Genomic DNA, 25,877 nt, shown 5'->3' on the forward strand with positions numbered 1-25,877 from the left:
CTTTAAATGTGATGATCTCCGTACTGAGAAACAAATAGTCCCTTTCTATACAGCATGCAAGTTTACCATTCTCATTCAGTCTCCTGCGATCCCTTTCATCTTTATATTTATTTTAATTTTTGTAGAGACAGGGTCTCACTATGTTCCCCAGGCTAGTCTTGAACTCCTGGCCTCAAGCAATCCTCCTGCTTTGGTCTCCCACAGTGCTGGGACTGCAGGGGTAAGCCACCACGTCCGGTCCTTTCCTTTTCTGTTTTATCCCTAAAAACCTAACCTCTTACCTTAGACTGCCAATTCTGACTAATCTTGTTTATTATCTGGGCCTCTTCTCTATAGTTTATATTTATTCCATTAAAAAGGTCAAAGGCTCTACAGGCTCTATATTTTATTTTATTAAATGTGGATTGTGAATAACTAAAATTATGGTTGCCTTTGGTAACTGTATGAAGACTCCAAGACCCATTTAATTAGCAGGAAACGGAGATTATAGCTACATGCTTCTTCAAATACACCAGCTCTGTGTATAACTAAGCTTTTCTGACAATCCATACCTTGATCTGTGATTTGGGGGAGCTACATATTTGCTATTCCCCCACCAACTTATTCCTATTTTCAGTATCAGCTTTTCCTAGGAAGGGAAAAGGTATAAATATTGATTTCAAAGTCAGGCTTATATTTGAATGGCAGACACTCAGTAGCTGTATCATCTTTCCAAAACTTTCCATTTATAAAATGAGTGGCCGGGCGTGGTGGCTCACGCCTGTAATCCCAGCACTGTGGGAGGCTGAGGTGGGCAGATCACCTGAGTTCGGGAGTTCAAGACCAGCCTGACCAACATGGAGAAACCCCATCTCTACTAAAAATACAAGATTAGCCGGGTGTGGTGGCACATGCCTGTAATCCCAGTTACTCGGGAGGCTGAGGCAGGAGAATCGCTTGAACCGGGAGGCAGAGGTTGCCGGGAGCCGAGATCGCGTCATTGCACTATAGCCTGGGCAACAAGAGTGAAACTCCATCTCAAAAAAAAAATAAAAATAAAAATAAAATAAATAAAATAAAATGAGCATACTAATATCTGTTTCATTAAATGAGACCGTGCAAAACATCTGGACTCTAGATCAATATTTGGCACATAATAAATATTAAGCATTATTTCCTTTTTATAAAGGAAAACATGAATTGAAAAGGGAAAGTAAGATAGAAAGACAACTTAGCTTCTGTAAAGACTATTCAGAAAAATGTATCTATGTCACTATAATATTAATGAAAATATTTTCTCAAAAAATGATTTTTCTTGACGGAGTTTTGCTTTTGTCACCCAGGCTGGAGTGCACTGGCATGAACTCAGCTCACTGCAACCTCTGCCTCCTGGGTTCAAGCAATCCTCCTGCCTCAGCCTCCCGAGTAGCTGGGATTACAGGCACCCGCCACCATGCCCCGCTAATTTTGTATTTTTAGTAGAGGCGGGGTTTCGCCATGTTAGCCAGGCTGGTCTCGAACTCCTGAACTTAGGTGATCCACCTGCCTCAGCCTCCCAAAGTGCTGGGATTACAGGCGTGAGCCACAGCGCCCAGACAAAAAATGATTTTTCTTAAGAAATTAGTAAAATATTTATAGTGATTGATTGAGACAGGTCTTGCTTATTTATAGAGACAGGTCTAGCTATGTTGCCCAGGCTAGAGTGCAGGAAGTGCAGTGGCACATCACAGCTCACTATAACCTCCAACACTAGGGCTCAAGCAATTCTCTCGCCTCAGCCTCCCAAGTAGCTAGGACTACAGGCATGTGCCATCACACCTGGTTAATTTTTCTATTTCTGTTAAGATGAGGTCTTGTTATATTGTCTAGGTTGGTCTCAAATTCCTGGCCTCAAGCTACCCTCCTGCCTCAGTCTCCCAAAGTGTTGGGATTATAGGCGTGAGCCACCACACCAGGCCAGAAGTTAGTGCAATATTAATTCATATTCTAATTTAAAAATAAAGCCTAAATTGTAACATTACATGTTTCTATTCTATTCTTTCGAATTCAAATCTAGTTTTCAGCCTGCAATCCTAGCACTTTGTGAGGACAAGGTGGGAAGACTGCATGAAGCCAGGAGTTTGAGACCAGCCTGTACAACATAGAAAGACCTCATCTCCAATGGAAAAAAAAAGTCTAATTTTCCTTTAGTCATAAAATGTAGTCTAAACATAGTTGAGACTTATGTAATGCAGGCCTTACCCTACACTGTATTCACCATTTATTTCCTAACTGAAACAAGACTGGGAAGGAGGTATACATAAATAAAACCAAAGAAATACCCCCAACTCTACTCTGTTTTCATTCTGCCTTCTTTAGGTCTTTTCTCAAACAATTATATTTTTTGAATAGTAATACAACTACAGAACAATTTTTTTTTTTTTTTGAGAGACAGTCACGCTCTGTTGCCCAGGATGGAGTACAGTGGTGCAATCTCGGATCACTACAGCCTCTACTGCTGGGTTCAAGTGATTCTCCTGTCTCAGCCTCCTGAGTAGCTGGGATTACAGGCACGTACCACCACACCCAGCTAATTTTTATATTTTTAGTAGAGAAGGGGTTTCACCATGTTGGCCAGGCTGGTCTTGAACTCCTGACCTCAGGTGATCCGCCCGCCTCGGCCTCCCAAAGTGCTGGGATTACAGGTGTGAGCCACTGCAACCGGCCCAAATTTTAAAAATATAGTAAAATGCAACTCAGTTTCCCTTCAGAGAGTCTATCTTTAACAAAAATTTTATCTTTATGGTCAAGTAAATACAAACATAAATATACAGGCACACTCTTATATGCCCACAGAATGCACCATTTTAATATTTCACAATAAAATGTCTCAGTTTTACTATACAAGCTACAGAGAATGTTCATCTCTCTCAACATATTTTTTAGCTAATGATTTTATAAAGTAAAATTTTTACATTTATTTATTTCAATCCCAAAACTTAATACAATGTTCTTAAAATGATGTGTGAGATGTCTGGAGATATATTCCAAATAAACAAGCAAAACTTTGAAAAAGCTGCTTCAGTATCAACAAACGGAATGTACATGTTATTACACAGGAAGCAACTGTGTGTTAACAATCATATTAATTATTTAGTAACCAGGAAGATGTGCTTAAGAATTTTATATCCTAAAAATTTTGTTAATTGCATGAAAAGGCCAGGCATCGTGGATCACACCTATAATCCCAGCACTGTGGGAGTCCAAGGTGGGAGGATCGCATGAGCCCAGGAGTTCAAGACCAGCCTGGGCAACATAGTGAGACCTGGTCTCTACAAGAAATTTCTTAAAAATTAGTCAGGCGTGGGCTGGGCGCGGTGGCTCATGCCTGTAATCCCAGCACTTTGGGAGGCCGAGGTGGGCAGATCACAAGGTCAGGAGATGGAGACCATCCTGGCTAACATGCTGAAACCCCGTCTCTACTAAAAAAAATACGAAAAATTAGCCGGATGTAGTGGCAGGCACCTGAAGTCCCAGCTACTCGGGAGGCTGAGGCAGGAGAATGGCATGAACCCGGGAGGTGGAGCTTGCAGTGAGCCGAGATTGTGCCACTGCACTCCAGCCAGCCTGGGCGATGGAGCAAGACTCCGTTTCAAAAAAAAAAAAAAAAATTAAGTGTGGTGGCATGCGCCTGTAGTCCCCACTACTTCATGGGTCTAAGGCAGGAGGATCACTTGAGCCCAGGATATCAAGGCTGCAGTGAGCTATGATTATGCCACTGTACTCCAGCCTGGGCAACAAAGCAAGACTCTGTCTCAAAGGAAAAAAAAAAAAAGCTGGATTCAAGAACACATCCATTTTAATTTTTAAGTAATCTAAGTTGTTCCCTGTAATGTTTTCACTAGTTGATACTCTCATGGCTATGATGTAAGTACCTATTTTCCCATAATCTTACTAGGCTGACTTTGGTCTTTCTCAAGCTGATAAACACCTGAAGGAAAGTTGTTCTTTGCCTATAATGAGATATTACAGATATTTTCCCCAGTCTGTTTGTTGACTTTGTTTATGATGAAATATAGTCAAACTTATCCTTTCCTTTTTTGAGACAGGCTTTCTCTGTTGCCCAGGTTGGAGTACAGTGGCACAATCACAGCTCACTGCAACTTCGAACTCCTAGAGTCAAGGGATCCTCCCGCCTCAGCCTTCCGAATAGCTAGGAATATAGATGCACGCCACAATGCCCGGCTAATCTATTTCTAAATTTTTTGTAGAAACTGGGTCTTGTTGTTGCCCAAGCTGGTCCTGAACCCTTGGCCTCAAGTGATCTTCCCACGTTGGCTTCCCAAAGTCCTGGGATTACAGGTGCTTAAGTCACTGTGCCTGGCCTTAACCTTTTCTTAATGGCTTCTAAGTTTTGGGTTATGCTCAGAAAAGCTTTTCTTACTCAAATATTATTTTAAGATAATAATTCTATCATTGTTCATCCTAATAATTTCATGATTTCATTTTTTACATTTAAACCTCTCATTCACCTGGAATCTATGTGGGGTAAGGAATGACAATGGGGACCCAACTTTCAAAATTCTGGGTTGTTATTCAGTTGTTCCAACGCCACGACTGAGTGACTGACACTCTTTCTAGATGTTAGATTTTTCATAAGTTAGACTCAGCAGTAGAGATGACTAGTGAGCTCAGAATTAGTGAAACAGACACCAAAATTAGGGATTTAGGGGCTCTAAAACACATCTAACATCAAAAGCACAGATCCTGAAGTCTAACATCTATCACATATAAAGCATATTAACTATTACTGTTGTTAATCTTGGAAGCCCTAAGGATAGATTATCTCTAATTCAGTTAAAATAACTATGTACCATATAATAGGTGTTAATAATAAGCATATATGGCATTTTTATAGTCTGTATAATGTGAGTTCACTTACTTTGTTTTCATAACTACTCTTTAAGAAGACAGGCAGAGATTTTAATATCCATTTATTGCTGAGGAAAATAATTCAGTAATGGTACCTTGTCCCTTTACTTATAGGAAATGGTAGTGCCAAACTCAAACCCAGATCTTTTATTTCCAAATGTTAACAAACTGCCATTACAACCTGTACCAAGTACTTTTACACAAAAATTAGTGAGACTCCCTACTCACAAGGAGGTTGAAACAACTTTTTAATTAAATATTCAGACTGATCACATACTTAATTTAAGTATGAAAGGAGTGCAGAAAAGTAGAAAATATCATCCTTGGCTTCAAGGAAACTTCAAAGGTCTACAGCAGTTAAAAAAAAAAAGCAAGACTTGAGGGACTGGGAAATAAACCTGAAAGTCAGGAACCATGTCTTATCTACTCTCCATATCTTAGGGTATTTACTGCTGGTATAACAAGAATGTAGTGTTAGGTCAGTAAATATGTGTTGGTTGTCTAAATGTACTCATCGAACCTTCTAAACAGGGTGAGAAAGGAAATAATATCAGACCCCATTCATTTTTCCTAGGAGCTAAACTTTTGTCTGTCACCAAAGAATCAGCCAAATCATCAAATAGCACTTACACAATGTAACAAAGAAACTTCAGGCACCATTTCTGGGCTACACCTACTGACTAAATGTATTTCACAGAAAAATAAAAATTTTGAACTACATTACATTTCAAAGCTGACAAAAGGTTATAAAACAATTTCCAGAACTGAATCCAGTCTAAATGCTACAAAATACAACTATCATTCACTCTTGCTTTATTCTGAATTAAACATATCCTCTGTTTCTATAATAAATAATTGTTCATAATATTTCTCATCAGTAGTGCTTTTTTTGTGTTGTTTCCTTCAGATATCTTGTCAACATTATATTTTCTTCAGGTCTTTTATTTTTTAATACTAACAATTATCGACCATATATAACTTTTTTAAAATTTCTGAAATATTTTAATAAATACTAAGGGAGAATGAAATGTGAATAAGAAAATATGAGTACAAAAATAAACTCAGTTTACAAAGTACAATTTAATACCCTGCCACAGATAACTTCATTCTAGAGTCTGCACGCCCTATTCTCCAATCTATTCAGTAACAAGACATTAGCACTGGAGCACCAAGAACTGCAACTTTTGTTGGCAAAAGCCTTGCATGGGTCAAAATAATTTTTAAGCCTTTGACAAAAAAGCCCAAAAGGACCAGGCTTAAAATTTTAGTGGATGGTTGCATGTGAGATATATTAAGAAACCTAAACTCAAATAAAAAGGAGAGTTGACAATGAACTAGGCAATGTGAAGAACTTACAAAAGCATAAGCCCAGAAATCACATGCGATGCCTAGTCTATAGTATAACAAGGAGGCATTACTGTTTACACTAGAGTAACAGGGTTTTTTTGAGTGGTTATTTATATCAAAGGTTTAGTATGGTCAAAGAAATCTGTCATAAATTGCCTCAATATGCAATAAATGTGGATATATTCTAGGTTAAATTATGTGGGTACTACAGAAAGAGGTATGTGAGAGAAACCAGCACAATGCCTGCATTTACACTGCTGAATCTGACACCAGGAAGTAAACAGTCAGTTATGAAACAAACTCAATTCTTAATGTTGGAAACAGAATAAGGCTCCATTTTTTTTGGAGAATAAAGATACTAATCATTTAAAACAGATGGACTTTGCACCAACAATGTAAATATACTTCACATACACAACTGTACACTTAAAAATGATTAAGATGCTAAATTTTATGTTATGTGTTTTGGAAAGGGTGCGTTTTATTTTATTTATTTATTTATTTTAAACAGAGGGTCTCGCTCTGTCACCTAGGCTGGAGTGCAATGGCCCAATCATAGTTCACTGCATCCTTCAAATCCTGGGCTCAAGTGATCCTCCCATCTCAGCCTCCCTAGTAGCTGGGACTATAGGTATGTGCCACCAAGCCCAACTAATTAATTTTTTTTTTTTGTAGAGATGGGGGTCTTGCTATATTGCCCAGGCTGGTCTCAACTCCTGGCTTCAAGTAATCCTTCTGCCTCAGCTTCCCAAAGTGCTGGGATTTCAGGCGCTAGCCACTGCACCCGTTTATGTTATCCGTTTTTTAACAATTAAAAAGGAAAAAAACCTTCAAATGAGCTTTAAATTTCCCTTGAATTTTTAAATGAATAGATTTATGAGTTATTGAGTACTTACTATATATACTTGTTACCACGGAGATGGAGGTAAAATATGGATAAAACCTAATTCCTCTTTTCAAGAAGCTCAAAGTTTAAAGGGAACCAAAATTCTAAACTGTTTTTTTTGTGTGTGTGTGTGTAAGACAGAGTCTCACTCTGTCACCCAGGCTAGAGTGTAGTGGTGCAATCAAGGGTCACTGCAGCCTCAACCTTCCGGGCTCAGGCAATCCTCCTACCTCAAACCTCTTAACTGGGACCACAGGCATGGACTACCAAGCCCAACTAATTTTTGGGGGGTGGGGTGTAGGGGGAGATAGAGATGGGGTCTATGTTGCCTAGGCTGGTCTCAAACTCCTGGGCTCAGGCGATCCTCCTGCCTCAGCCTCCCAAAGTGCTGAGATTACAGGCATAAGCCACAGCACCCTGCCTAAAATCTCCTTAAAAACAAAAATTGAAAATAACTTTGGATCATAAAAAAGTAGATGAGTAGCCATTTACCTATCCTTTCTTAAATACATTATCTATCTCTTCTCCCTCCTTTCTCTCTGCAGGTTCTAGTTGTACTTTAAAGTCTCTGATGCTTAACATAAAAAATTCTGGGATTCAAACAGATTTGCCAGCCACTATGAAACAGCCCCACCTTGTGTGCCTGAACAAAGAAAATAACAATCAATAATGTTCCTGGGCGTCCTCAAATAGAAGAGGTATTTCAAATTGGAGAGAAAAGCAAATCTAGTCTTCTGACCTTCTTCTAAAACAATCACCTCCATTCAAGTCAACCCAACACTTAAAACTATGCAAACCACTGGGACAAATTCTATCAAAAAGCCATCTCTATTTCAGTCCTGATTATCTTCTCTCTTCTGGGCTCTTATAAAATCTGTGGTCTATCCCATACGAATTGCTCTTAATCAGAGTATTCTTTGTATCGTTTGCAAAGAGTTCTTGTGCCACTGGAAAACAAGTTTAAAGGTAATTAAATCTTCTATTTCCCCAGAAGAATAGGTTAATGCTTAGTAATGAATATTTCATTAAAACATATTTATTGAGCATCTCCCATGTGTCACCAGTCAATAGAATTTGTAGAAGTAGAATTTTAAAATTAAAGGTTTTAATAACTGAAACATCCTGACCGGGCGCGGTGGCTCACACCTATAATCCCAGCACTTTTGGAGGCTGAGGCGGGCGGATCACGAGGTCAGGAGATCGAGACCATCCTGGCTAACACGGTGAAACCCTGTCTCTATAAAAATACAAATTATTAGCCGGGCATGGTGGCGGGCGCCTGTAGTCCCAGCTACTTGGGAGGCTGAGGCAGGAGAATGGCGTGAACCCAGGAGGCGGAGCTGGCAATGAGCCGAGATCGCGCCACTGCACTCTAGCCTGGGCGACAGAGCGAGACTCCATTTCAAAATATAAATAAATAAATAAATAAATAACTGAAACATCCTATTTCAAGCCCTGTCCTCCTGGTTTCTCTCTTTTTAATTAATTAATTATTTTTTTCTTTTTTAAAAAATCAAGACGGGGTCTCGCTATCTCGCCCAGGCTGGTTTTGAACACCTGGCCTCAAACAGTCCTCCTGCCTCAACCTCCCACCAAACTGCTGGGATTACAGACATGAGCCACTACACCTGTCCTTGTGTTCCTCTCAACACACTTGAATCGATCAGACTTTGGCATTCAAACTGAAAATCCATTTCCAAAATTCAAAGAATTAGTCAACAGAAGCACACTTCTCCCCCAAAGATGCCTATTATACAATAAGCTCCCGCATGACCAGACGTAGAGGCACAATGATTCCCATAATATCTTTTTTTTTTTTTTTTTTGAGACGGGGTCTCACTCTGTTGCCCAGGCTGGAGTACAGTGGCACGATCTTGGCTCACTGCAACCTCCGCCTTCCAGGTTCAAACAATTCTCTGCCTCAGCCTCCCAAGCTGGGACTACAGGCATGTGCCACCACGCCTGGCTAATTTCTGTATTTTTAGTAGAGATGGGGTTTCATCAGTTGGCCAGGCTGGTCTTGAACTCCTGACCTCGTGATCCACCTGCCTCGGCCTCCCAAAGTGCTGGGATTACAGGTGTGAGCCACCACGCCCGGCCAATTCCCATAATTTCTGAGGTAGCATTCACATCACATCTGTAAAGAACAAACAGCAGCTCTTGAATCTGAGAAAGCTAAAAAGTGAACGCAGTTGGTTGGTTTCCAACTAGAGAGAACTCAGAAGCTGAAATATTAGTATTTTGTTTTTAATACAAGTGACTGGTATAAACAGAGTAACAAATGCAATGGAAACTTTAAGCCATACATTTTCCAGACCTTGATAGGAACCTGAGAAATAACCTCTCTGCTCAGAGAGCCCTCAAAAACCTCTGCTTTCATTTTATGTTTCATGGAGGTTAATTTTTCTTCTCTACCACTACATAAATTTCTTATTGCAGAGCAAAAGAGCCAGGGCAATCACCAGCTTCAGGGAGAATTTAAAAGGATAAAAATTAAATTCTGCTACTGAATGATTCTCTTTATAATACTGAAGCCACAATACATTACTAAATAGCACAAAGAAAGCATACTCTGATATTTTGCATTCCTTTTACTCCACTCACCCATCACCTCCACCAAAAAAAAAAATTTAAAACAGGCTGAGCCACACACAGTACGTTTGACTTGAAAGTTTTGATGACACAGCAGCTTACTCTTGCAAATTACTGGCAAATATAGAGGCTTAACAGTGACTTAAAATACAGTTACAGGACAAATAGACTACTCTAAGGGGAAAAAGGCAGTAGGGAGAAACCCAAGCACTTTTTTAAAAACACAACAAATACATTCAGGTACAAGATCTGCATCAGAAATGGTTTTCTTCCTTTTTCTTTGATAAATGTAAACACTTACCCTGAAGAGATTTTCCCAATCCCTGGCCCAGCTTCCACCCATGTTTCTGGAGTAAGCGGTGTCCAATATTATCCTGACAGACAGAACAGAGAGACAAACCAAAAATATTCCAATAATATATTCTTCCCTTCCTAGAGACATTTAAACAGATGATGAGCAAGAAATACTTCTACATATATGCATGCAAAAAGGTGCTAATAATAGGGTAAATGTGCCCAATAAGAGGGACATTAATGTAAAAAGAAAAGCTGGCTAGTATTTTATATGGGAAGAACATATGGGGTAAGGGTCCTTTCTGATGGTGTGCTGGGCAACTTTTGTATATAACATTTTAAAATGGAGAAAAAGGGGAAAAGGAAAAGGGGAAGAATACATTTATGAAGTTTTAAAATTACACTAAAAAGCATAAAATCAAGGTACTTATACAGTCATATCCACCACCTAAACAGCACCACTTTAAGATTTTTTTTTTAAAGAAAATCTACATTGTGTTTAGTTGTTTTGTTTATGTGTCAGGCTTTCATTATACAAAGTAAGTTGTAAGTGTAAGACTGCCCCACCACTAGAAATGAAAAAACAATCAGAGCAAAATCCAGGCTAGACTTGATTGGTTTAAAAAAATAATAATAATATATATAATATAAATATTTAACTAGCATGCAGCCAATATTAAACTGAAAAAACAGTGAGGTTAGTAAAACAAGAAATTAAGTTGATTAAACAGAAAAATAAAATGAGCTCAAGCACAGACTGAGTGATGCATTTCAACATGTAGTCTAACAAAAATGCTAAGATGTTAGAATGAAACAGGCCTAGCAATAAGTTAACAGTAAAGAACCATTAGTGCATGTAGGGGGAGAAACCAACATACATAATGTCTCATCTTCCCAGGAGCACATTTGAAAAGGTATTTCAATGTAAACTGCATGAAAAAAATGCTAGAAACAACAATTAAATGTCAGCTTTCGTTTAAGGGGTCAAGGTATTGGAAACATCTGCAGCCGTTTCTTTGTCCAATTCTTTGCTTTTTACAGTTATTGTGAAGTACCAAGACAAGGCTAAAATAAGCACTAACTGTATCAGAAAAAATGATGGTATTCACCCAATGGACAACACTGAAAAATTCTAAACACAAAGTATTCTATATGTATTAAAATGTAATTTATAGTATTAATCCAGAGAAGATTAAAAGTCACAATATAAGTAATGTTAGCAGAAAACAAAGGTAAATCATTTGAAAATCCCATATTTCCTGAAATCAATTTATAAAGCTGACTAAACCATCAATTTCTGCATTAAAACCAAATATTGCACATTAAACTGTCTGGCATCTCCATATTCAATGATAAAGTGCTCTTTGAACTCATAGAGGAAAGAAAAACATTTTTTTACTGTTACCTTCCCTAACCAGAAGTTAGAAGAAGATTAAGCCTCCCAAATGCTCTGTTTGTTTGTTTGTTTAAGGACCATTTCTTCTATAAGTTTATGACAGCATGCAACCTGGAAAACTGGGCTAAGCAGCTAATTATTTCATTGATGGGGGAAAACTAGGACCTTTTTTTTTTTTTTTTTTTTTTTTGGATACAGCCTCTTGCTCTGCTGCCTAGGCTGGTGTACAGTGGTGCAATTATAGCTAACTGCAGCATTGACCTCCCGGGCTCAAGCAATCCTCCCACCTCAGCCTGGGAGGTATGGGCACACATCACTATGCCTGGATAATTTTTTTATTTTTTGTAGAGATGAGGTTTCACTTTGTTGCCCACGATGATCTAGAACTCCTGGGCTCAAGCAATCCTCCCTCCTCAGCCTCTCAAAGTACTGGGATTACAGGCATGAACCCAGGATACTTTTTTAAAAGCAAAAACTGGAGGCAAATTATAATGAAAAATTTGTTTATAAAACAAAACATATTGTTTCAAATATACATATAAAATCATTATGGTGCATAAAAGTTTGCTGCAAGTTATTTTTGCTCCATACCATTTGAAATAATTAGAAACACTACTGATCCCAAGCACTGACTTCCGCATTACTACACATCACAAAAATTTAATATAACACTACTGCTGCTGGGGCTTCTTCCCTTCCCCACTCCTAACTGAACTGCCAGGAAAAGCATTCCCTTACCCAGTGTTCAGTGTCTGACTATTTATAACTTTATTACCCCCTAAAAAAGAAAAGATTAAAAGTCTCAATATAAGTAATGTTAGCAGGAAACAAAAAGGTAAACAGGCCCTTATTTTACTACTACGAAAACAAACTTACCTGTGCAGAAAATCCTTATTTCATATCATAATTCCTACAACTGAATAATTCTAGACAGGACAAGGATAGCAGAATGACTCTAAGAGTATATGGTTTATTAAATAATTGTTTAATCTCTTAACAGACTCATAACTATATTTGGCACCAAGATTTAGGCATTAAACAATGCTGACAAAAATTGTTGCTCCCCCCCCATTTTGTTGTTGTTGTTTCTTTTTTTAAAGAAAACTCAATCTTTGGCTAAGTGGAGATGAGACATTATGCTGATTGTGTTATATTATGAATGCACTAAAATAAACAGACAGATGAAGCAGTATGCTATTTCCAAAAGCAGTGCAAGTGGAGTGAAAGCATTTCCATACGAACCTGGCTTTAAAAACTGGGCTGTCAAAAGAACAGTTAAATGTAACACAAAGTAAGAAACTGTCCAATCACTAATGGTCGTTTTTTTTTTTTGTCTTGTTTTCAATTCACTGCTTGCAAGTAATGTATTTATTAAAGAGTGAAAGCATAAGTAAATTCACGAGTCAAGACCAGCTGAGAGATTCAAGAGCAGCGTGTTGTGACTGACAACAGTGAAAGGAAAAGCAAATGTTAAAGGGAGAGGGAGAAAAAAAAGAAAAAATTAAAGTTATACACATTAGCACCACTTTTACAAAACCACTCAAGAGGATGGCTGTCACCTTCTCAGAAAAAAATCATTGATAGAAAATGGTAGTGGCACTTCTCTTCTAAAACTTTAGGTTAAAACTGTTCTTTAATTAAATCCACTTTCTCACGGACTATAATAAAATATTTAACTTGCCACTCTAAGTCCCTCCAATCATAACAAAGGCAATAGAAACAATAGACACATCTCCCAGAATCTCCTCCCTTCACCAACCTCCTAGGGTAAATGAACGACCAACACAGAAAAACCGGACCTTTCCTATCATTTCAAACTACCTGCTTTTGGAGGAAAAAAGGCAGCTCTGTGACTCTGCAGGAAGGGCTAGTATTCAGTATGGTCTCCCTTCCTACCAATAAAAGAAAAAAAGGTTTTATAAACACTCGTCAAAAATCCAATAGGCTTAAGGATGATGGCTAACACAAGGAGGCACACCAAAATAATTTACAACAAAGTAAAACAAACCAGACTTGTCTACCTCTGAAATGATCAAAACTATCTCTGTGAAAGAACAAGAAACTCAATAACCAGTCTGTGGGAAACAAGCAATCTATTCTCACTGTTTATGACTGTAATTTTTGCAAATTATTCCAATTACTCCAGGATTTTTTTTTTTTTTTTTGAGACGGAGTCTCACTCTGTAGCTCAGGCTGGAGTGTAGTGGCAATCTCAGCTCACTACAATCTCCACCTCCTGAGTAGCTGGGACTACAGACGCGCACCACCACACCCAGCCAATTTTTTTTTTGTATTTTTAGTAGAGACAGGGTTTCACCACGTTGGCCAGGCTGGTCTCAAACTCCTGACCTCAAGTGATCTGCCTGCCTTGGCTTCCCAAAGTGTTGAGATTACAGGCATAAACCACCACGACTGGCCCATGGATGCTATTTATAACACCAAGTTGGCACAAGTAGCTTACGGCCCAAACAGGTAATCTAGACAGAACAAGGGCAATGAACACTAAATTTCTTTGTTCCTTTTTTTTTTTTTTGAGACAGGGTCTCGCTCTGCCACCCAGGCTGGGGTGCAGTAGCACAGTCACAGCTCACCGCATCCTTGACCTGCAAGGCTCAAGTGATCCTCCCACCTCAGCCTCCCAAAGTGCTGGGATTACAGGTGTGAGCCACCATGCCCAGCCAATTTATTTCCAAAGTAGTAATTATTTTTAAAAATAATTTTTAAAAAAGTAACTCTTTACTTAATTTCAGTTACTATAATAGTGACTAAAAATCTTTTGGTTTTTGTTTTTTAAATATATAATTTGGGGTTTAATTATAATCTCATAGAACTAAAAATAAATTACAGAAATTTTTTTCGTTTTAAAAACTCTGGTTAACAACAAAGATGCATGATAGAGGTAGGCTGCTTATAATTTTTTTCTTCTAAATTCAACTTGATATAATTTAAATGTACATGGAAGAATCGCAAAGAAATCCTAACTTTAATAAATAAGGCAAAGCTTATTTATTATGTAGAAAAGCTGGTTTTCTACATAATTCAGAGTTCTCACAAACCACCTATTTGTTTTCTCTCTCTGCTCAAGACCCCAAAATGGTGGCTGTGTGGCCTCTTCTTTGGTTGGAACTGAAGTTCTTCTTCTAATTCTGGTTAAACCATGTAGCTAAACTGAAAACAAACTTTTTCACCTAGATTACCTCAGTTGGCCTTTTTTTCTCCCCTATTTCTACACATAAATATATCATTAAAATGCTAATTTTCATCATTTGTTCTTCTCTAATAAACACGTGAGAAAAGGGATGTAATTTTTAAGCGGGAAGATCTTTGACAACAAGAAATATGTATTATAAACAACTACCAATATGCTGAAAACACAATACCAGCAATTTAAAAATACTTCATTATTAACTGTTTCAGCCATTCCTCAACATTTTATTAATTAAATACCAAGTAGAAACTTTCTGCTCCATGAAGCTGTATGCCACCACAGTAACAATGATCATTTTGGTAACAGCACCACCAATACACATGTATGATGGGAGCCTGCCAAAACACAGGAAAAAATTTACTTTATTGTATGAAGCTGGCTGTTAAGTTTTTACAGTAGGAAATGGCCTATTATGTCTCAAGAGAAAACCATGCTACAGGTATGCCCATGACTGGATGAATACTAATTCTATACTGAATTTTGTTTTAGTTGACAGCCACATTCAATTTACATCATTTAGCCCATTTTCAACAGTGACAAAATAGTAAGTCTCTTGAGTGGATTGTAAGCTTTGCTGATTGTGTATTAAAGACTATAAGCAAGAACCAATGCTACTAGGTGAACCCATGCAAACAAGTTGTAAAAATTCCCGAAACAAAAAAACTCTATAGCTCACTACAGATGACACAATGAAGACTAGAGAGAAAAGCCATATAGTAATGCTACACCATTCAGCTCCAAGAAGCACATTATTTCTAGTGCAGTCCACATATGGTCACTGCTAAATATCAAATCAGCAGTCTTATAAAGAGTTACAGTTTGGAACTAGTGGAGTCCACAGATCTAGACAGATATGCAACATGACAAAACCCAATTATACATATACTTCCAAATCCTTAAGATGTGCAAACTAAACATCAGCAACTGGAGTTTGAAGCTTACATTAATTTTTAAAACTGTTAGGTCATCCTGACAACCATAAAGAAAGAATTTTAATCAGTCAGGTAGAGCAAGGACCGACTAACGGCTGATGGGTAGTTGCACTTCCAACCACAACAATAACAACATGTTTTAAGTCTATGATGCAGGCATTTTGCCTTCTATATAGCTTAAAGTCATTCTCCCATCTGATCCCTCATCTTTTTTTTTTTTTTTTTTTTTTTGAGATGGAGTCTCGCTCTGTCACCCAGGCTGGAGTGCAGTGGCATGATCTTGGGTTCAAGCAATTCTCCTGCCTCAGCCTCCCGAGTAGCTGGGACTACAGGCGTGTGCCACCACACCCGGCTAAGTTTTGTATTTTTAGTAGACATGGGGTTTCACCGTGTTAGCCAGAATGGTCTATCTCCTGACCCTGTGATCCACCCGCCTTGGCCTCCCAAAGTGCTGGGATTGTAGGCGTGAGCCACTGCATCCGGTGCTTTTTTTTTTTTTTTTTTTTGAGACGGAATCTTGCTCTGTCACCCAGGCTGGAGTGCAGTGGCGTGATCTCGAATCACTGCAACCTCTGCCTCCCAGGTTCAAGCGATCCTCCTGCCTCAGCCTCCTGAGTAGCTGGGATTACAGGCATGTGCCACCACGTCTGGCTACTTTTTGTATTTTTAGTAGAGACAGGGTTTCATCACGTTGGTCAGGCTGTTCTCGAACTCCTGACCTCGTGATTTGCCCACCTCAGCATCCCAAAGTTCTGGGATTACAGGCGTGAGCCCCTGCGCCCTATTCCTCATCTTCTAACTATGATAAAGGCCATAAAGGACCATATATCCTAAATAACATCAATTAATTCTTCTGTGATTGAATCCTAGATGGAGCTATGGCTTTAGATCAAGCTTTGTTTTGTAAATATTTTGTCTTTAACTAAGTGGAGGTTATAATTATAACATTTGAGACCTAAATATCTCATAAAGCAATAACAATTTTTAAAATTCAAATTCAAAGCTTTTCGTAATAGGGATAAAATGTTAACACTTTTCAACTTGTTTTTAATAGAGATAAGTTGTTTAGCAATTCTTATATAATTTTCTTAAAAAGATGTTTTATTCTTGAGGAAAAATCTCATTGAAAGATATCTGGTTGGTTGAAGTAAATAAGGGAAAATAAAACTTTTCAAAAAATATCATTAAACGCTTTATAAATGCTGGATTTTGATATATTTTCAACATTTACCTATTAAAATTGAAATACCAATATCTCACTAACAAATCTAGGCTTCAGAAGTTCACTAAAAGCATAATACATTATTGCATCTTCATGTCTCATTTCCCATCTTGCTGGTTTGCATAAAATTTAGCCTACTACAAAATAAAAAGACCTTAATCCTATACTCACAATAACCCTTCACACAGGCATATTCTTGGCACAAACCTGTGCAGAGACTTCCACGGTTACCAGCTGCTGCAGATTACCTTTGGTTAAAAAAAAATGACTAGACCTTTAGCTCCTGCAATGATCTGTAGACTCCCAAAGCTGCATATTTTCAGCCACTTTTGAGTTGCATGCTGTAGCAAAACAGTCAGCACCTCTCAATAGATATTGCTGCAGAGAAAGATTTTAATTCAGCACTCTTTCTGTGTTAGAAGTAACACCATTTCCCCCTAAAAACAAAACAGCTTAATATAGCCAGCCAGCCATGTAATTAAATATTTACTTATTATTTAGTGGGCATTCCTTAGGTGATAAGGGACTTCTTTTGTTTGGTGGGAGGCAGGGAACACTATCTACTTTGATGCCAATCACTGTAGGAGTTTCTCTTAAAACTTAACATTTTCTGTGACCAAAAAAAGTAAAAAAAAAAAAAAAAAAATGTTGAAAAAAGAGAAAAACACTTAAAATTTTACTCATGAATGATCAGGCAACAGAAATAAGATCCCTCTTATCTTGTGTGTCAATTCTTTTATTTTTTCTTATTTTTTCTTGCATCTTTGTTTATTCTCCCAGATCCTGCGTCCTATTTCTACCTAATACAATGTAGGCCATGAAGTTCTCTCCTACAACCTAAACTATCACATCACAAATAATGCATATATTTATCTTTCAGAAGTAAATTTTCATTAGAAGTGTAATTACTAATATACATTTCTGAAAATTCATTTATTTTAAAAAATTATATATCCAGCCTGAGTACTATATACTGTTTGCTATTTTAAGTGACGAAGGTAGCACTACTTAATAAATAAGGCATATTATCAATTCTACTCCCACTGAATGAGATTATTCAACAATGATTACTCAATTAGACTGCCTTCTGATACTGTTCTCCCTATATGTGGCAGAAAAAGTCCTGGACATTATGAGAGGTAAAATAGCACTAGCCTCATGTGCCATAGGAATGAAATTTCCAAAAATATTTCAGTGTAGCCCTCTAGGCTTAAAAAATGTTAAATATCATTTAATTTAGTGGTTTAAAAAATATTTGTTGTGTATCATAATAATGAATACTAGGTTGCAAATTTCATCTAAATTTACTGCTACTGTTGAGTATCCACAGAATTATAGCTTGTGTAAGACTATTAACCAACCATGCACCTTGTAGAATATGGTACTGGGGAGTTGATTCTGACAGCTCTGTCTTAAACTTAGACCCTCCTGGTTTTTTTGTTTTTGTTTTTTTGTTTGTTTGTTTTTGAGATGGAGTCTCGCTCTGTCACCCAGGCTAGAGTGCAGTGGCACGATCTCGGCTCACTGCAACCTCCGCCTCCCGGGTTCAAGCCATTCTCTGCATCAGCCTCCCGAGTAGCTGGGACTACAGGTGCCTACCACTGCGCCCGGCTAATTTTTGTATTTTTAGTAGAGACAGGGTTTCACCATCTTGGCCAGGCTGGTCTCGAACTCCTGACCTCATGATCCACCTGTCTCAGCCTCCCAAAGTGCTGGGATTACAGGCTTGAGCCACCACACCCGGCCAGACCCTCCAGTTTTGTAAATTGAAATGGAAAAATTAAATTACTTTGCAAATACAAGATACTGTCTAGCATACAGATTTCATTACAAAATTCTGCCTTGTCATAATCCCCAAAATAATACAGAACAAGGCACAAACCAGTGATTTTTTTTTTTTTGAGACAGAGTCTCGCTCTGTTGCCCAGGCTGAGTGCAGAGGCGCGATCTCGGCTCACTGCAAGCTCTGCCTCCCGGGTTCACGCCATTCTCCTGCCTCAGCCTCCCGAGTAGCTGGGACTACAGGCGCCTGCCACCATGCCCGGCTAATTTTTTACATTTTTTGTAGAGATGGGGTTTCACCGTGTTAGCCAGGATGGTCTTGATCTCCTGACCTCGTGATCCACCCACCTCGGCCTCCCAAAGTGCTGGGATTACAGGCGTTGAGCCACTGCGCCCGGCCTAAAACCAGTGATTTTTAACTTAGCAAAGTGGGCTTGGCATTTTATCCTTATGTCAAAACACAAGACTAGGCTTTCAGTGAAATATCAGATGAGAATTCTCCCTCTGCAGCATTATCACATGCGTCATCAATTACTGCCATGCCTAAGTCTAGCATCATGCCAGCACATTAAGACAGAAGGTACTATATGCAGTGTTCACTGGACCAGAAAGACAGAAATAAGAAGGGGAGGTGGGGAGAAAGAAACCCTAGAGAAGAAATTAAAAAAAGGCAGACCGTGCAATACAAACCAGATCATGGCTGCTTAGCTAATATGGGCCAACTGCTGTGGAAGAAAAATGTCGAACACCCCAAGTTGTGTAAATTTCTGTAAACATCTAAACACACATACAAACACACACAACACCAACCTAATTAGGAACATAAATATATGTTGATCCTTTACTATGTTGCAGTTTTGAAAATAAAAGCTAAAGTTAAAATATCCATATTCTCTAAGTTGCCTTCTTATTTTCCTGAGGAAGAAGTTAGTTTTCTTAAGGGGGGGGGGGGGGGCTTGTCATGATGGTTATAAAGATTAAGATTCCCTTTTTGACTTTTTTCCCCCACTCAAGTTTTACCAATAACTCACTGAAATCCTTATTAAATATGTACACTTCAGCACAAATAGTAACTGCTGACAATAATGACAAGTTTAGACATTTTAACAATAGACTGTGTTATTTAAAAATAATGGGTTTTTCAAAATGAAAATAATGTTCAAAAATTAAGAAGTTTTTTCTAAACTAAGAGCCAGGTAAATAAATCTCCTTGTTCTATTGCTTGATATCATCAGTGTGCAAAACTAAGCAGTGTGAAAAGATAGAAATAATCAGCTTTTGACAAAAACCAGACATTTCTTAAGCTACAGAGACCAAACTTGCCATGTTTCACAACAGTCTGGTAAATAAAACATATTACTCCTTAAATGTTTCTAATATAACATTTAAAAAAAAAATTTCCATACATATTCTACTTATGTAGGAACATTTCATACATAATTATATTGCCCAGGAAAGGTGAAGCTATAAAGGATCAAAATACATTTTACTCCTTTATTCAATTCACAAAATACTAAACTTTAACTTGCTACCTTCAACAAAGTATCGGTATGGGCCAAAAAGATATTTTGCCATCAAAATTCTAATGTGTTTCTAGATTTTTTGGACTGATTTCCCAACATATTAAATATTAGATTACATCCCAAGCTTTAATTGATTACTGTATGGCATGCAAGAAAACAACTCTAAACTGTACTATTGGTTATTAATAAGTTTAACTTCACTCACATCAAGTGTCACACGAACACTACCTAACTAGCTAAGACCCGAAATTAAGCACTGATTATCTTACCGATTCTATAGGCTTGTCAAGTGATGCTTGTTCAATTTCCAAGTGTCCTTCCTCATACTGATCAAAGTGATTACCCTGAAAAAAGATGATTACAGTTATTTTTCAAAAGCAGTTAAGTGTCAAATTTATTAACAGCTTAACCAAACTAAGGGTTATTTTTAACTTTTTTTTTTAACCTAAAAGGACACTGCAATCATTCATTTTCAGTAGACAATCAAAACCACACCACAAATTCCAACTTTTTAAAAATTTATAAAAATGGGTCAGGCGTGGTGGCTCACGCCTGTAATCCCAGCACTTCAGGAGGCTGAGGCAGGTGGATCACCTGAGGTCAGGAATTCGAGACCAGCCTGGCCAAAATAATGAAACTCCGTCTCCACTAAAATTACAAAAAATTAGCTGGCTGTGGTGGCGTGCGCCTGTAGTCCCAGCTACTCAGGAGGCTGAGGCAGGAGAACCGCTTGAACCCGGGAGGTGGGGGTTGCAGTGAGCTGATACTGGGCCACCACACTCCAGCCTGGGCAACAGAACGAGACTCCATCTCAAAAAAGAAAAAAAAAAAAAAAGAAAAACTTAATAAAAGGCCAGGCGCGGTGGCTCATGCCTGTAATCCCAGCACTTTGGGAGGCTGAGGCAGGTGGATCACGAGGCCAGGAGATCGAGACCATCCTGACATGGTGAAACCCCATCTCTACTAAAAATACAAAAAATTAGCTGGGCGTGGTGGCAGGTGCCTGTAGTCCCAGCTACTCGAGAGGCTGGGGCAGGAGAACGGTGTGAACCTGGGAGGCGGAGCTTGCAGTGAGCTGAGATCGCACCACTGCATTCCAGCCTGGGAGACAGAGCAAGACTCTATCTCAAAAACAAACAAACAAACAAACAAACAAAACTTTATAAAAATGTATTAGAGCTGGGCACAGTGGCTCACACCTGTAATCCCAGCACTTTGGGAGGCTGAGGCGGGAAGATCACTTGAGGACAAGAGTTTAAGACCAGCCTGGGCAATACAGTGAGACCCTGTTTCTACAAAAAAAATTTTTTTTAATTAGTCACACATTGTGGTGTGAGCCTGTAGTCCCAGCTACTTAGGGGGCTGTGATGGGAGGATCACTTAGGCCAAGGAGGTCGAGGCTGCAGTGAGCTGTGATCAAGCCACTGCACTCCAAGCCTGGGTGACAGAATGAGATCCTATTTCAAACAAAACAAAACACAACTTTTTAGGAATCTAGGCCTAGTAATCTGAACTTTTATTCTCCTAACAAGTGTTGAAATTCTAAACTAAAACACTATCAACCATTTGGGACACCAACTCTTTTAGACTGACTACATTAGGAAGACTACAGAGTCTTACAAAGAGCCATGCTGTTTTACCTTTTTTTTTTTGAGACAAAGTCTCACTCTGTAGCCCAAGCTGGAGTACAGTGTCACAATCTCATCTCACCGCAACCTCTGCCTCCCAGGCTCAAGTGATATTCATGCCTCAGTCTCCCAAGTAGCTGGGACTACAGGTGTGCGCCACCATGCCTGGCTAATTTTTTATATTTTAGTAGAGTCAGGGTTTCACCACGTTGCCCAGGGTAGTCTCAAACTCCTGAGCTCAGGCAATCCGCCCACCTCAGCCTCCCAAAGTGCTGGGATTACAGGCGTGAGCCACCGCGCCCAGCCTGTTTTACTTTTTTATAAGCAATATTGCATTAAATCTTTAATAATGAAGAAAACAAGCCATAGTAATGAAAATAAAATCTATTTTTTAATAAATACTGCTCAATCTGGTAACATTATTTTAAACTAAATCTGCTGACATTAAACTTTAAATCAACTGATACCTCCCAGCTTTTCAAGAAATTAAAAATAAGTTCTTGACAGTTTCCAAAGCAACTATCTCTCAAGATGATCCGCAAAGGAGATAAACATGCTTGTATAATGATGTATTTGATCATAATCAAGCAAGTTGTCACTGTAGCTAGAATAAGTAAAAACAGTTTCAACAAATGATAGCTGCAGACAACTAAGAAGTTATCTGTAATCATAGTTTTCACAGATCTCCTTGCTTCATCAGGAAGGAATAGCTCATAATTTGCTTTTAAATCAAAATATCAATTTTCTGGTTCCCTTCTTGTCTTAAAGTATAGGGCATCAGGATTTGTGAGTCCCACAATGACCTAAATCAAAAGACTAAAGACTTCAGTCTTTTGGTCTAGCCTAAATGAATTCAGTGTGTGGAAAGATATGATAACTTGAATGTTAACCTAACAAAAAGTTACTTTGCCTTTTCAAGGTAAAATTAAAATTCTAATTCAATGAATAAAATCTAATGATGGGGAACTCTAACATGTAATTTGCCAAATTGTATAGTAAGTATTACGTTTCTCTCACTAGACTGTGAAGTCCTTTAGGACAAGAACTGAGTCTTGTTTATCTCTTACACCAATAACTTAACATGGCAGCCAAACACTAGGGAACAATTAGGTGCTAAAATTGTGTGGCAGTGATGAACAAGTTCTAGAACAAGATGGTGGTGGTGATAGTCGTACAATATTGTTAATGTACTTAATGCCACTGAACTGTACACTTTTTTTTAAGAGAAGGGGGTCTCACTATGTTGCCCAGGCTGCCTTCAAACTCCTAGGCTCAAGGAGCCCAGCCTCAGCCTCTTGACCAGCTGGAACTACAGGCACCACACCACTACACTTGGCTTGGACTATACACTTTAAAATAGTTAAAGTGATAAATTTTATGTTACACATATTTTACCACAATAAAAATAATAAAAATAAAATTGTATGGCAAAGTCTATCCAAAGAAAGAAAGAGAAAAAAAGAAGAAAAATGGAATAGCAATGGACAGGAGGAGTATGTTTTCCAAAGACAAAAAAAAAAAAAGGACTTGAGAGTGGGTATTTCAGGAATGAAAAAAAGCAGTCATCAACAAATGATTTTAAAAAATTAAAAACAGCTATTAATCCTGAAAGTCTTTTTGTTTTGTTTTGTTTGAGATGGAGTCTTGGTCTGTTGCCCAGGCTAGAGCGCAGTGGTGCCATCTCAGCTCACTGCAAACAAGGCCTCCCAGATTCAACGGATTCTCCCGCCTCAGCCTCTGGAGTAGCTGGGATTACAGGCACATGCCACCACACCTGGCTAATTTTTGTATTTTTAGTAGAGATGGGGTGGTGGTAGGGGGGTCACACCATGTTGGCCAGGCTGATCTTGAACTCCTGACCTCAAGTGATCTGCCCGCCTCAGCCTCCCAAAGTGCTGAGATTACAGATGTGAGCCACCAGGCCCAGGCTGAAAGTCTGTCTTCAATTTACCTCCAAACACCTGCTTCTTGGCATTTTAATTTCTACTGCAACACTGAACATTTTAAGTTACTTTAAAGGTGTTAATTGCAAAGTACTTCTAAATTACTAAATAATAAATATCCAAATACTGAGATTAACTCAAACCTCATTATAGTACAAAACGCCAATGTACAGCTGAATATCGATTCTTTCACTCTACAGGTCTATACAATTTAATGATACAGGAATAAACCAGGCACAGTGGCTCATGCCTATAATTCCAGCACTTTGGGAGGCTGAAGTGGGAGCACTGCTGGAGGCCAGGAAGTTGGACATCAACTTGGGCAACATAGCGAGCAAGACCTTGTCTATACAAAAAAACTAGATGGGCGTGGTGGTGTGTACCTATAGTCCTAGTCCTACAGTCCTAGCTACTCGGGAGGCTGAGGCAGGAGGATCACTTCAGCCCAGGGGTTCAAGACTGCTGTGAGCTGACTGAGCCACTGCATTCAGGACTGGGTAACAAACCAAGAGTCTGTCTCAAAAACAAAAAAAAACAAAAAACAAAATAAAACAAAAAACCTCATCCTAACAATAACTATGTACTATTTTTTTTAAAGTAATTAAACCTTGAGTTTGTTTGTTTAGAGACAGAGTCTCTCTCCGTCACCCAGGCTGGAGTGCAGTGGAAGCCATCATAGCTTACTGTAACCTTAACTCCTGGGCTCAAGCAATCCTCCTACCTCAGCCTCCCAAGTAGCTAGGGCAACAGGCATGCACCATTACGCCCGGCTGTTTTTTATTTTGATTTAGATGGTCTCAAACTCCTGGGCTCAAGTGATCCTCCTGCCTCTGCCTCTAAAAGTTCTGGGATTACAGGCGTAAGCCATCAAGCCTGGCCTAGAGTACTTAACTTAGGACAACTATGTGATGGTTTTAAACAAAAAGAGAATTGCCCCAAAATATATCACTATCAAAGATGACATTTAAAGCACAAACACAGATTATTAGAGAACTACCAAGTAATTCTACAAAAAAGAAAATGGGCACCTTCTAGGAAAAACCATTTCAGCTCATCCTTGCTGCATGAAAAATCACACAAGTTTTTCCAAAAAGATAATGAATCATTAGCAAAATCTTCTTTTAATCTTAGGCTTAAAGTTATTTTAGAAAACCCTTCTGTAGATTACAAACTACTGTCAGCAAATGCCAGGTTCCAAATAAGACATTTAACAAATTTCTAAATACAGTTAGCTAATTAAGTTTTCAAATCATTCTGGATCTGTCAGATGCAATACAAATCAGGATTAATAATACAGACAATTCAACAGAGAAATTTTAATGTTTTCAATTAACGGTGCTAGAACTAGGTGTCCATATGCAAGCAAAACAAAAGAGCTTCAATCCATACTTTGAATAAAAAAAGAACTCAAAATGCACTGTAGACCTAAATGTAAAACTGAAAATGATATATTCTAGAAGAAAAAATACAAGAGAAAAATCTTTGTGACCACAGGCTAGGCAAATATTTTCGTAGAGACAACCCCAAAGCACAATCAATATATGGAATAAAAAATTGATGGCTGGGCAAGGTGGCTCACGCCTGTAATCCTAGCACTTTGGGAGGCCGAGGCAGGTAGATCACGAGGTCAGGAGTTGGAGACTAGCCTGACCAACATGGTGAAACCCTGTCTCTACTAAAAATACAAAAATTAGCCGAGCGTGGTGGTGCATGCCTGTAATCCCAGCTACTCAGGAGGCTGAGGGTGGAGAACTGCTTGAACCCAGGAGGCAGAGGTTGCAGTGAGCCGAGATCGTGCCACTGCACTCCAGCCTGGGTGACAGAGAAAGACTCCATCTCAAAAAAAAAAAAAAAAAAAAAATTGATAGGCTGGACTGGGAGAAAATATTTACAAATCTTATTCCTTTTCAAAAAAAATCAGAAACCAATGAATGCTAAAGAAATCCATACCTGATTAAAAACTTGTATCCAGAAAATATACAGAATTCTCAAAAGAGGGGAAAAAAACAACGCAATTTTTAAAGTGGGCATAAGATTTAAACATTTCATCAATGATATACAGGTGGCAAGTAAGCACATGAAAACACATTCAAGATTATTAGCCATTAAGGAAATACAAACTAGAATCACAATGTATTACCATCACATGCCTATTAAAATGGCATTTAAAAAAAAAATGCGGCAGGGCGCAGTGGCTCATGCCTGTAATCCCAGCAATTTGGGAGGCCGAGGCG

At 38.5% G+C, this 25,877-nt stretch overlaps 1 protein-coding gene across 6 annotated transcripts in view; it reads right to left on the reverse strand.

Annotated features, from left to right (window-relative positions):
- The window catches only part of GPATCH8 (G-patch domain containing 8), a 150,653-nt gene that overhangs the window by 58,876 nt on the left and 65,900 nt on the right, over positions 1 to 25,877 (reverse strand). For 2 of the 6 annotated variants that reach the window (XM_054537095.2, XM_024234984.3), the window contains exons 1-3: positions 20,342 to 20,422; positions 12,648 to 12,665; positions 10,017 to 10,089 (exon numbers count right to left, since the gene is read on the reverse strand). Coding sequence is in view for 1 of the 6 variants with exons in the window: in XM_002827432.6 (XP_002827478.3) it covers positions 10,017 to 10,089; positions 20,342 to 20,416 (148 nt within the window). In the remaining 5 variants the exon portion in view is untranslated. Of the gene's footprint in view, positions 1 to 10,016; positions 10,090 to 12,647; positions 12,666 to 19,239; positions 19,275 to 20,341; positions 20,423 to 25,877 lie in introns of those variants that run through there. The other 4 variants (XM_054537096.2, XM_054537097.2, XM_002827432.6 and 1 more) reach the window with 4 other exon arrangements.

The sequence above is a fragment of the Pongo abelii genome, chromosome 19 (assembly GCF_028885655.2).
Source record: "Pongo abelii isolate AG06213 chromosome 19, NHGRI_mPonAbe1-v2.0_pri, whole genome shotgun sequence".
Classification (NCBI taxonomy): Eukaryota; Metazoa; Chordata; class Mammalia; order Primates; family Hominidae; genus Pongo; species Pongo abelii.